This window comes from Triturus cristatus, chromosome 4_2 (genome assembly GCF_964204655.1).
Source record: "Triturus cristatus chromosome 4_2, aTriCri1.1, whole genome shotgun sequence".
In the NCBI taxonomy this organism is placed as follows: Eukaryota; Metazoa; Chordata; class Amphibia; order Caudata; family Salamandridae; genus Triturus; species Triturus cristatus.
Genome location: NC_140586.1, coordinates 86208902 through 86221500, shown reverse-complemented (window position 1 = coordinate 86221500; position 12599 = coordinate 86208902). Strand labels below are relative to the sequence as shown.

At 42.9% G+C, this 12599-nt stretch overlaps 1 protein-coding gene across 4 annotated transcripts in view; it reads left to right on the top strand.

Annotated features, from left to right (window-relative positions):
* DNM2 (dynamin 2) overlaps positions 1 to 12599 on the top strand; it is a 752889-nt gene that overhangs the window by 134191 nt on the left and 606099 nt on the right. For all 4 annotated transcript variants that reach the window (XM_085600673.1, XM_085600674.1, XM_085600670.1 and 1 more), the window contains exon 2: positions 5488 to 5561. In XM_085600673.1, the coding sequence (XP_085456799.1) occupies positions 5488 to 5561 (74 nt within the window). The remainder of the gene's footprint in view (positions 1 to 5487; positions 5562 to 12599) is intronic.

Below are 12599 nucleotides of genomic sequence, written 5' to 3'. Positions count from 1 at the left end.
CGAGCATAAAGTCCCGCCAATCCAAGTGGTGACCTATAAGAAAGATGATATGAAGGAAGTGTAATGTCACAAGATTAACTGATTCTGCAGAAATCATTCAGTGAACAGGTCACGTTACTCCGACACACTCATAACAGTTGTCCGTCTATTTGCTATAAGGGAGTGGGTAATCTCACTCCTATTTAAAAAGAGTAAAAATAGAAACGAAGACTGGATTAAAAACGGCTATTAAGGGTAAGGTGTAATCGTGTTGGCATCCCCTGGGTAGGGAGTCGGATCATTATTGGTAACTCACCTAACTGTAGGAAAAGACTCACTCCATTCGGTGTTCGGCTCCAGACACCAGTATCGTGGTGTCCTAAAGATATAGGGGGCAAGGTGCATAACAGTAAGCTCTTGCCGATAAGCCAGCCAACAAGATCCTAATCACGGTGGAACTTGGTGTCACGATATGGGGGGGAAGTGGCTGGATTCACAAAGTACACCCTTCCCCCGTCATGGCAGCGGTATTGCAGTGTTGCCCCCAGTGCATCAAGTGTGGCATCCGTGGCTGGCAGCAACCACAGTCTGGGGAATTCTTCATTCTATTAGCAATTCAGCCATTGTAAACACCATATAAATACTTACAACTTAACAGATGGCATTCCATGCCAAGCATTGCCCAAGTCAGTAGGTCTCACCTATGCGAGATCTATTGGCTTTTAGCCAGATTATACACCAGCGCTAACTTCAGTGCACGATAAATGAAAATGAACAGCTCTGGCTGTCACACGGCTTGTTTGACATTACTTTCAGCCATCTGCAACATCGCTAAAAAAACATTAGCAACGCCAATAAATCTCACATAGGCAAGATCTATTGACTTTGCCAATCCTTGTTGTATATATGTTTGTCTGTTATTGAGGGGGACAAAATAGGTTACCTTTCTTATAGCTGAAGTTACAATTTCAAAAGGTGGAATTTTAGCTGCTCTTATACATGGGACACAAGTCACACTGGTGGAGAGTGTTAAATGGCTTCTTGTGTAGTTCTTGAGTTCATAGGAAGGAAGATCAGTTTTCCCTTTGACAAGAGTTACCTGCTTGAATGGAAGTTTGATCTGGAGCGGATTGAGGTGGGCAGTGCCGCTTATCCTTGGGCTCCGTAGAAACTTCTTACACAAACAACTGGCAAAAATTCTGATTTATGGGGCCCAGTTTTGCTCCAATGGTGCTGGTTGTAGATTGAATTTTAGTAGTTGCTTTTGACATGGTATAATGTTTGTCTGTATTCATATGAAAAATAATATCTTATGAAATGTCCTTGAATTTCAGTACATTGCAGTCGCTCCCAGTTTTCTCTTTACCTATTTTTAAACATTAATACAGTCAGAAAACAATCTATCTTGATTTTTTTTTTTAAATATACAAGAGACTCTTTGAAGTGACTCTATAAGCTGTCTATCCCCCCTACACAGCAAATTGCAGCACAGGTTTACAGCATGGAAAATAATGAAAACATATAGTTGAAATTCTCCATGAAGCTTAACTAGTTGTAGATGTATGCATTCACTTGTCTGCAATGCTGATAATATCATATGAACATACTTGTATTGTCAGTACTGATATATAACACTAAAACTTTACAAGCACTGAAAATGCTAAAACCGCAAGCATTTTTCCTAAAATATGTTTTTTAGATTTCGCCTTGGACAGCATGTGCACTGTCATTGGGAAATAATCTTGTAAACACATTAAATAAAAAAAAATAAAAAAAAGCTTAAAGCGTTTCTTGGGACCTCCCCTCCCCCCTTCTCTTTACTTACCATTGGTTGGTTTTGACGTCCGTTTTATTTCTTTGCTTCTCATTCGTCTCCACCTACTTCTTCTTTCTCTTCATGTCTTCCTGTCTTCTTTGAAGCATGCCCCAAGTGATAGCTTACTGTCTACAGCCAGTGTCTTTCTGATGGTCGGTCGTGTACTTGAAGAGGTATTTTTTTTATTTTTTAAAACTAGCTTTCAATAAGAGTGCATATATTTGCAGGCACTCTCTTCCCCTCCCTGTTCCTTCTTCCCCTATTGCATCCTTGTTGTTTGCCCCTCTCTCTCGAACCCCCTCGTGTGACCTTGTCGCTTGCTCTGTCCTTGCTAGCCCTGTCCCACTCAACCTCTCTCCCTTGCCGCCCTTTCTCTCCCACCACCTCTTGGTTTGTCATTGATTGCTCTGTCCTTCTCCCCCTTCTGCTTCGCTGTTGCTTGCTCCCACCCCCTCCTGCATACTTTCTTTCACCCCTCCACCCCCCTGTCCATCAGGGGGAAAAAGTGCTGTGACGCAACCAGAGCTATTTTTGTGTGCAATTTTTAGCCATGCTGCACAGCAGCAACCACACTGCTGCGCAGCATGGCTGAAAGTAAAGAAAAATATAGTGCCAGGACGTGGACAACGCTGGCTGCTTCATAGCATTTTTGTCTTTACTTTACTTTAAGCCATGTTGCACAGCAGTGTGGGCTGTTGTGCAGCATGGCTAAAAATTGCAACAAAAAAGCTTGCATAGGTGTAACCTTTTGGCTTTGCCAATGCTTGTCAATATTGCTTTTTAAATGCTGTTTTGGGGGGGAAACGGGACCATGATATCCTTTGCACCAGTTCTTCCCTAATGTAAATACATTTAATGAACAGAACAGCCATTGGTAATTTTGATGTAGAGCATGCCTGACCATGCGGTTTAAAAAGAGAAGAACGGACAACCTCCTGAGATGCAGAGCGTAATATGTAATAGTGGTTGTTGGCGTGACTAATTTTTGGGTAATTTTCCATCATCAGACTGTGACCAAGAACAAAGGAGAGAAAGGGGGAAAGATAAGAAAATAGCGACAAAGGGGGAACCATCTCAATACAATGGGTGTAGTGGTCTGAAGTTATTGTTTACATGCATGCGCCTTTTTTTACTGCCTGAGTGCATACGCCAGGTGGGTCAAAGTCCATTGTTCCACATTCATGGTGACTCAGAATCTAGGAGTTATGATGTTGATTGGCTGTTAAACTTGCAGTATTATTTGATTTAAATTCCTTTTGTTTGTCCAGAGATAGCTAGAATGTCATCAAGCTATGTAACTCCTCTTATCGAATCATGGGAAAGTGCACCTGTCACCTGAAGATGCGTCCTATATGCGCTCGAATTACAGAAGCATACATCTGGCTGAAGCTTGCAAATAATATTGTGGGTTTTCAGTTCGAGTAGATTCCATAAAATGAAGCTTTTTATTTTTTTTACTCCTTTCCAGTATCTTTGTACATTGTTTTTGGTATTAATCTCACTTGTTAAAGCGTACTGCCCTTTTATGTGAAAGGTATGTTGCGGATTGCCTGATACAATACCTGGGAATTCTTTTTGAAAAACGTCTCATGCTAACTTGCATGTGTTGGCTTGTAATGTAAATAATTTTGTTGACCTCTTCCACAGAGATAAGTATGTATGCCTTTGTGCTTTGCAGATAGCTAAACATGCAGACTTAAATTTTATATTCTCGGGCATTACTTGTGCCTTCATGTCTATGGCCTCTCAAAGAGTCCGCTTCGTCACCATCCCTAGAGGGAGAGGATCCTTAATACTGTTGAAATACCATGTCTTCTTAAAAGGCAACCTTATTTTATCAAACCAACTTCTTGCCGGGCTATGATAGCATTGAGTCTTTCCTTAGTAGAGATGTGCCATTTCTTAGTCCACCAGAGTGTAATTTCCAAGTTAGGAGGTCACTTACAGGTCTTGGCAAGGAATACCATGTCCTCTTAAGAAATATGTGGATGTGATAATTCCTTTAATTCTTTTGAGGCTTTGTGTCCCAAAAATGGATCTGTCTCTTGGCTGTTGAAGCTTGGTTGTCCTCATCTACAGGAAATGAGCACCTCTTTCAGCTTGAAGGCACATTTGGGCAGAAAAGTGGAAACTGTCTTTGCTTGGTGACACTTGGGTGAAGGAAATTAGCATCTAGATGTGCTTGTGGTCCTTATGCAGAAAATGTGCATCTGGGTGTGCTTGGTAGTACCTAGATGATGGTCTGTGCTTACTAGGCCTGTGCAACAAATGGATATCTGTGTGTGCTTGGTAGTACATCATCAGAAGAAAATAACATCTATATTTTTTTTGTGCCCCTTTTATGCATGAAATGGGTATCCAAATTGGCTTGGTGTTTACAGGAAATTCGTACTGATGTACATTTCCTACATAAAAGGGCAAAGTGGATGGCCCAGTGGTCCCTCTAGTTAAGGAAATTCTCATGTTGGATGTTATGGTGGAATGTGTGAAGGTGGGTGACTTACATTCATGCAAATTGTAGGTTGAATTTCCCTGCTGTAGACAAATTTAAAGGTTCTCAGGGCCAAACCATGAAAGTCATCTGCCTTCAGTCTGTGTAAATGAAATGAACGTTAATTGCCAGATCCCAAGAGAATGACAGTTTCTAAGACTACACATGGCTTCTTCTATCCTACTACCTCGTCACAAAGCCAGAGCTTTCACTCAACCAAACTTTACAAAAGTAACTCGGTACTTGCTAACAGATTTTTTTCTCTTTGTAGCCTGCAATTAGTAGGTATTTCTGTTACCCAGCATAATGATATTCAAAGAAATGTCAGCTGAAAGGTAAAGGGCTGAATCGGTTGCCACAGGATTTGAATTGGAAGCTTATAGGTCATACTCAAAGATCTCAGTGGCCAGCATTGAACTCGATAAGTTACCTCATCAGTGATACAACTGTATTTGTGTTCAAAGTATGAGTTAATCTGTTTATATAGAGCTCGTTTAGAGAAGGAGTGGTCTGGAGGATGAGTTTGGTAATCGTGCTGTGATAGAAGAAAATTTGCTGGCCCGGGGACTGTTAAGGTGACGACCTGCACGAAGTTAGCAGCCCTTGGAGTCAGAGTGAATTAGTTATTTCTGGAACTGGAAGCATGGCAGCTGTTATGGAGGTTGGAGGCAACAGCCTAGTGTTGCAAGAGATAAAGTAGGGTGTAAGCTGCACAAACTATTATTGGGCGGGAGCCTGCTTGGGTCACGTGCTGTGGAAGCAAGCATGGGGTGTGTGCAGCAGTAGTTTGAACATGATGCGCACTCTGAAACCTGGCCTAGGTCTTACGATATAGGAGCTGGGCACATTATGTAGGTGGGTCACTGTTCCAGGATTTAACATTGAAGTTGGGTTGGAAAGAATATTGTCTTGCAAAATTAGGCACACTTTATGTTGGCAGCCCCAAATAACAAGTAGGCGAATCCCTGGTAACGTGTTTTTTTGGGAGGCAGACCGCAGGTGTTCCTGGACTACTTTTCCGAAATGATCGGGTCGTCCAAGTGCAAATAGAAAAGCAGCTTGTATATTGCAACCGTACATGTTTAACCCTTCGTAGTAGTCCCTTGAGTAAACAGATTAAACGGTCCAAAATGGCCGTCGTTTTAAGATCCCCATTCGCCTTGTTCCTCGTGCCTTAACTCGCTCTCCTTCTTTCCTACAGGGACTTCCTGCCCCGAGGGTCCGGAATCGTCACCCGACGCCCTCTCATCCTCCAGCTTATCTTCTCTAAAACCGGTAAGTGAGCTCACAAACAGGGAAAGTCCTTATGGAACCATATTAAGTTGATTTTTACAACTCACTTGCTGCACAAACTTGGCTAAAATTGTACTGGCCTTGTTTTGTGGGCAATGGGTATTGCAGAATTATGCCATCAGTTTTTACAGTTTGTTCCTAGTAAAGCCTTTACTAACACAGGGCATGTGTTTAGGGTTCACGTGCTTCGCAGGTGTTCCTTTGTACCGTGCTATGTTTTCATTCTGAAGTGTGTGCTGATAAAGGTCAGCGTTTATAACCAAACACAATCACAGAGATTTTCACTCCATATCTTGAAGCAGAACTATTTAAGGTTTTTACTTCATAAGTTAAGGATTTGGCGGTTTTAGTCTTTAAAATAAAAACAAAAACGTTTTTAGGTGACCATTTTCAAAACGAGGATATTTTTTGGTTCCATTATGCACCTTCTTTGTTGCTAGATGTTTACAGAAATTAAATGATCAGTTTTTTTCAGAAATATCCTTTCAGAAGAATCCGTGATCGTGTTGCATGCCGCTACTATGGTCACCAAATGGGATAGAATTTAGATTAAAAACAGCTGCAAGCATATGGCAGACCTACAGTGTGAGACTCGATTTATCTTTGGGAAGAGGGTGTTCAGGTTGTTCCTCCTCACTGTTTTGGTAGCAGTATTGCCCTGCCTTTTAGGTTGTGAATGAGTATGGTATTTTTTATTTATTTTATTTTACAGTGTTTTATACAGCGCAAACTTGACCTGAATTGGGTATCAGAGCGCTTTACCTAGCACCAGTTGCATTACATGAGGACACATTCATTTTTGTTAGGCACAGGGAGATTAAGTGATTTGCCCAGAATCACAGGATGTTCAGAGTCATTGCCGTGACTTGAACCCAGTTCTCCAGATTCGAGGTCGACTGCCCTAGCCGTTAGGCCAACTCCTCTCTGGTAGTTCTGGTTTTGTAGCTCTGAGTAGACGATAGTTTTGATTCTCCCCCCCCCCCCCCCCCCCCATGGGCACACCACCGCTCTATCATTACCTACGCTTCATGTGGCGCTAATGTAGAGATCCTCACATTTTTTGCTCTCAACTCTTCCCCCACCCCCCTCACCCCACCAATCGAAATATTTTGAAGTTATGCCCCTCCAAAAAATGTATGGCAAGGATTTGGGACGCCGGAGGGAGAGGGATAATCGCAAGGGGCGGGAATCATTTCAGGTGTGGTTTTCTGTGGCTCGTAATCCACACTAAATGCGAGATTTTTAAATGAGCAACAGCATCAAACAAAAACGGTATTGGCCAAAAACTCTACTCCCCATAATTGAGGTGCTATAGTTCCAAATGCAACACAACCTGCTGCACTAATGATGGATGTAACCCCGAGAGGTAGGCTGTCTTCTCTTCTTCTTTCACTCCTTCTCCACCATGCCGGACCAACATTTCATTCTTAAAACAAGCTTTGTCTCTCTTTTTTCTTTTTTTAAATTAGTTACCGCAGGTTGCCACTCTTTTGTGCTAAGGGTGCCATCTGCCCTAATGCTAGCAGTAACAAGCATTGGCATGGCCAATAGGTCTCGCTTTTGGGACCTTATAAGTATTTAGTTATGCAGCAATATATCCTTAGTGCAACAACTGTTGCATGGCTAAACACTTATAAGGTCCCAAAGGCGAGACCTATTGGCTATGCCAATGCTTGTTACATGATTGTATTTGATACCCAGATATAGGAGGGTGGGTTGGGTATACCCCTTGGGTATAAATCTGTTTTGTGCCCTGGCACAGGCGGTCAGTGATAGCAGGCACATCTATGTGCACCTGCTCACTTCTCACTAGTGGAGAAGTTACAGCATGACATCATGCCAGGTGACCGTTGTAGGGGAAGGGAAATCCTTTGTAGAGAGGCACTTTCCCTCTGGATTGCCCTCCCTTTTTTTAAACTCGGGAGCAGCAACATTGTCGTGGTGTCACCAGGGCTTTACGTGGAAGCTTCTTCAATATTATATACAAACCATCGTTGCTGCTTATTTTTTATGCTATTAACAACCATTGACAAAGCCAATAGTCCTGACTTGTAGGTATGATGTTACTTGTTATGTTGTATATCTGAATGCAATGTCAGAAACCGCCTAATAAAAGTCGGGCGGCACACTATGCTAAGCACAGATTTTTAGCTTGCGTGTTTTTAAGCCACATCCTTAATTACATTGGCCATGCCCCTTTGAGACACCCCCCCCCCAGTTTTTTCATCCCACTTAAAGCCCTGCCTACCTGTATAATAACATCTCGAGATAGTAAGATTACAGATAAATGTCCTTTTAGACACCACTGTTATAACGTTGGTTGCAATAATGGATTTGTTTGGATAACATACATCTCGAGTATACATGATCGGACAATGGCAGTGGTGGAGAGTGTAGCTGTGACATTGAATCAGATAGGAATATACAGCAATAAGGAGCATGGCATGAGGGTTGATGTTATTTTACATTATTTTGTCATTTATTTGTAGAGCACTCATACATAGATGCCTCTTGACACTTTAGGAAGACACAGCCTTAAAACCTAACTGTGACCAGGAAAAAAGGCCAGAGGATGCTTAATTATTTTTTTAAAAAACAGGTTTTCATCTGGCGTTTGAAGCAGTAGATTTATTTCAGTCTGCCAACTCAAATTGAGCAAGTGCCACAATTTGGGCACTGCTGTATGACTGCTCTGGTCCTAGTGGTGGCAAATAAATATTGGTTTTCCAATCTGAGCCAGTGTGACAGTTAATAGTAAGAAAAAGTGTTGGCCAGAAAGGAGGGCGACGTGAGGTGTAGGGTTTTATGGGCAATTGTTGCATCCTTAACGGCTACCTGAGATCGAATTGGTAGCCAGTGTAAAGGGAGAGTTTGAATGGCCTCGTATACTCATAGAATGTTACAGAAACAAGGAGGAACTTTGAAGCATGTCACAGTTCACAGGTCGCGGGCAGTCATGGGAGGACCGCAATCCAGAAATGCTCAGCAAACCACATGAGTACTTAGAGAATTGTAATCTATTGTGTGAAGCGCTGCTGACGATTAACAAAAATACACAGTGCCACACCATGTCCATTAATACACCTGAGCAGCTCATCAGAATAAGCAGAATGACTCTGAGCTGTTGCCTGCTGTGAACCATAGCCGATTCACCTTCCGACTTCTGATCCAGATTTTGTTTGTTGCTTCAGGGCTGCACAACATTTAATCTCCCCAAATAAAAAAAGGTTTCTGGGCGTGATGCCAATATGAAGAGTGGTAGTGAGGCAGCGGGTCATTGTGATCTAAAAGCTAGGCACATCCCTGAAACAGCTACTGACTAAGCAGTGAGTGTAATGAAATGGTTAAAGTCTGTGGCACATGTTTCTCCAAAGCAAGCAGGATGTAGTTTGCAGTTATCGCATACGACAAGCACTATACTCGAGAGATGATGGGCTCAATCTAGCACAGTCTGCGGCTGCAACACTTTGTTATCAGTAAGAGGTGGCACTTTGGGCCTCAGCAAAGCTAAGGAATGTATCTAACCCGAGTGTCATACACAGAGCAGAAAACGAGCGCCCCCCCCACCCCCGGCGCGGTCAATCAGTAGTCTTTCCAGGGCACGCAATACGGTCTATACAGCCACGACATGCTGGCAGGAAGGACAGAGGTGGCCTCAGCCACATTACAAGGGGCGCTTCAAAATATATCCCTGCGCTCTTTAAAAAAGAATTTAACATCTTTACATTGTATGAAAAGTAATGCCACAAATAGGTTATTTTGGCTAATAAATGACATTGGCTAATGTACATTCGTTTTTGTCAAAATATTTTTGCGGACTCTGCTAACTCTCAAGCTCATAACATTTCGCCTCATTGGAATATCGGTTTATTGAGAAAAAGCATCAAATAATATTCTTAGTCGACTTTCAAAGCATTGTCTCAATCCTTTAAAATTTTGGGTCATTCACATTATTTTAGATGGAATATGTTTCTTGTCAAAAATCCGTTTTTGTCTACAATTCTTGCACGAAAGTAATGCCAAACTATAATATTTTTTTGCTTGCTGGCAGCATTCAACCGTTTGCATATTAACTGAGAAATATTACCCGTTACTTCGTTTGTGAGAGTATGAACAAATTGTCTTTTTCAGGATTAAAGGCGGGGAGCTCATTGAGGCACGCAAGGCTTAATGAGCCTTGACAGAAACCCACATGGTGGCTTCACGCGTGCACGCTCGCGTGAACGCAAGCGCTAGGCCACCAAAAGCCTGTGGCAGCACTTTGAAAACCCACACACTAAATTTCTCGCAGAGCAGCGCATGCACTTGCTCAGCGAGACCTAAAAATGAGCCTCCATGACCACTTGTTACAGTAAAACATTCATAACTGTGGTGTTGTGGACCCGGGGCAAAAGTGTCACTGCACCTGCTTCACTGAAGATAGCTTCTGCCTTGTGAAGCAAGCTATCTACTCTGCCCGTTGTTAACATGAGCTCCTATCTCACATCATCCCTCTCATCTCTTTGATGCCTAAATCAAGGTGCCTCCGCTGCTTAATTTTTTCTCTCCCTTGGGCCATTGCTCCGAGGCTTAAAGGAACACTGCTACAGCAAGTATGCCCTGGGCCTCTCATGCAACAGTAGCACCAATGATACCTATATTTCTGCAAAGCAGGCTATCTATTCTGCCCACTCAACATGGTCAGCACCTCTATGCCAGGTGCCCAAAGCACGCTTTCTTCTGCTTTGTGTAAAAAAAGAAATAAAAGAAAAAACACATCTAGCCTGCCCATAGCCCTCTGTTACTTGGGCTCTGTTCCATGCACAGCAACGGAGACCAGGGCCATAATGTTAGGAAGGAAAATGCACCTCCCCACCCTTTTTAATAGTAAGTCTGCCATAAATGGGGACCAGTGGCCACTCAATGAGGGTAAGGAGGGTCTCCTGTGCTGTGAAACAGACAGACGATTAGAGAACGAAGTAGAAACACGCCTTCTCACCAGGGTGCATGCTACCTGAAAGAAATGGAAGTGCGTGCACCAAATGTAAAGGCTGCTTTGAAGCCTGTATAGGTTTTGAGTATTGGAGTCACTTGAAACTTCATGGTGACAAATATTTATCCTTTTTGATAGGTAATTTGTCAATTAAAATGGGTGCACCCTTTTAAAGGACACACACAGAAATGTTTGCACGAGACATAGTTTTGAATGCTTATTACTAAAATGTATATATTTAAAGCACCTGTTTTACCTTAAATGCTATTTTACAGAAGCCTGCTTTATACTGCAATTGTAAAATAATGACATTCATGCTTTCGATTACACCCTGGGAACTCATGGCCTTTTAAATAAACAAGTATCTATTCCTCACAACACCAATCGGGATCCAATTGTGTGATTCTCTGGTCCCTCACACAGACATCTGCAGTCATCGCATTAGCCAACTGAGGTTTCATTAGGTAAAAGAGTATATTTTCCTTTGATTACTTCAACTTGCTTTCATTTTTCATTTGAGGTGTTATTTTAACTACATTTATGCTGAATATTTTCTTTTTAGCCAAGCCTTTTAGACCCAGTCCACACACTCACGGACCCTCTCCCATACCACTGTCTAGTACAGTTCACACACTCTTTTTATGCACTTTAACTGTTGCACGTTAATGGAAACAGCCTGGAGAAGTGCCTGTTGCGTTTCCAGGCTATCTTCAGTTTTTTTACAGGGGTAATTTGGTGTCAGGCGGCCTGTTTTTGCCCACATTTGTGTCAAGTAGGAGAGGCCATGTTACGTACGGTTCCCCCAGTGCTCTTCTACCCCTTCTGTAGCAGTTGAAAGCAGAGGCAGATGATTTGGATGAGCATACATACCAAACTTATAGATGGATTACAGTGAATGACGGGAGTGTTTTTCATCTTGGAATTCTGGTGACATCCTAGGCAACTCCTACTTCGCTCTCTATTTGAGGTCACTCAGATCCCATTGGTGAAAAACGTGCATTAGTTACTGTTAGCTACCTACAGTTTTCTGTTGTGGGACTCTCATTGACATCACTAGCCAGAATACCAGATCCTAGATCTGGTTATTTGCTATTGTAAAGGAGCATCATTAGGAAAAATAAGTGTTTCCCACCGTTGTTGCGTCACAAAGGAATCTCAGGCTGCCCTGACAGGGCTTTCTGAGAGCCTGGTATTGTGGTGCTTGCTCTCCACTTGCCAGAGAGCAAATGACACAGCTTTTGTATGGGGTAAGGTAGACTGAAAGGGTGGTAGGAAACAGGCGAACACACACTCCACACACACACCTCCACCAACCCAGCTACCTACGTACCCGCACACCTTGCTATGTATGACTCCTCCATTAGTCGCAGTTGCCCCATCTATAATTCTCTATATAATGCATGGAAGCCTGCCGTAGCTGTATGAAAACCTATTCGTAAATTCCTTGGTACATTATAGGTGTGCCTTCACTGCTTATATGTAATAAGAAAACTACCTCTCCTGCGTGGCCTAAAACCTTTGCTCGGGTTCTTCCCTCCCAAGGTGCACCAGACTATTGTCCAGGCATCTGTTTTGTCAAGATTGGACTAAGGCAATTCCCTTTACCTGGGAGCTAACAAGGCTAGCATTAAGTGCCTGCAGAGGGTTCAGAATGTGGAAGCACGGATTCTGGTTGCATTGTCTAGATCTTGCTCAGTAGCGCATGTTCTCCCCAAACTCCATTGGCTGCCGGTTGACAAGCGGATACAATTTAAGGCGTTGTGTATCTCACATAAGAGCTTGTCACGACAGGCTCCGTCGGGGCTATTCCATCTGTTGGAGGCCTATGTGCCTAACCGCTCGTTGCGATCTCCCGACCTTGCTCTGGTCTGTACTCCCGAGTTTGGAGAGCTAGGGCTGGGAGGCGTTCCTTCCGCTGGTTGGTGGCGAAACTTTGGAACGCGCTCCCGACCCCTATCAGAACTATTCCTAATCATTTGGCATTTCGCAAGGCCTTGAAGACCTGGCTTTTCCCTACTTCTACTGTCTAATTGCTCTGTCTCTCTCCT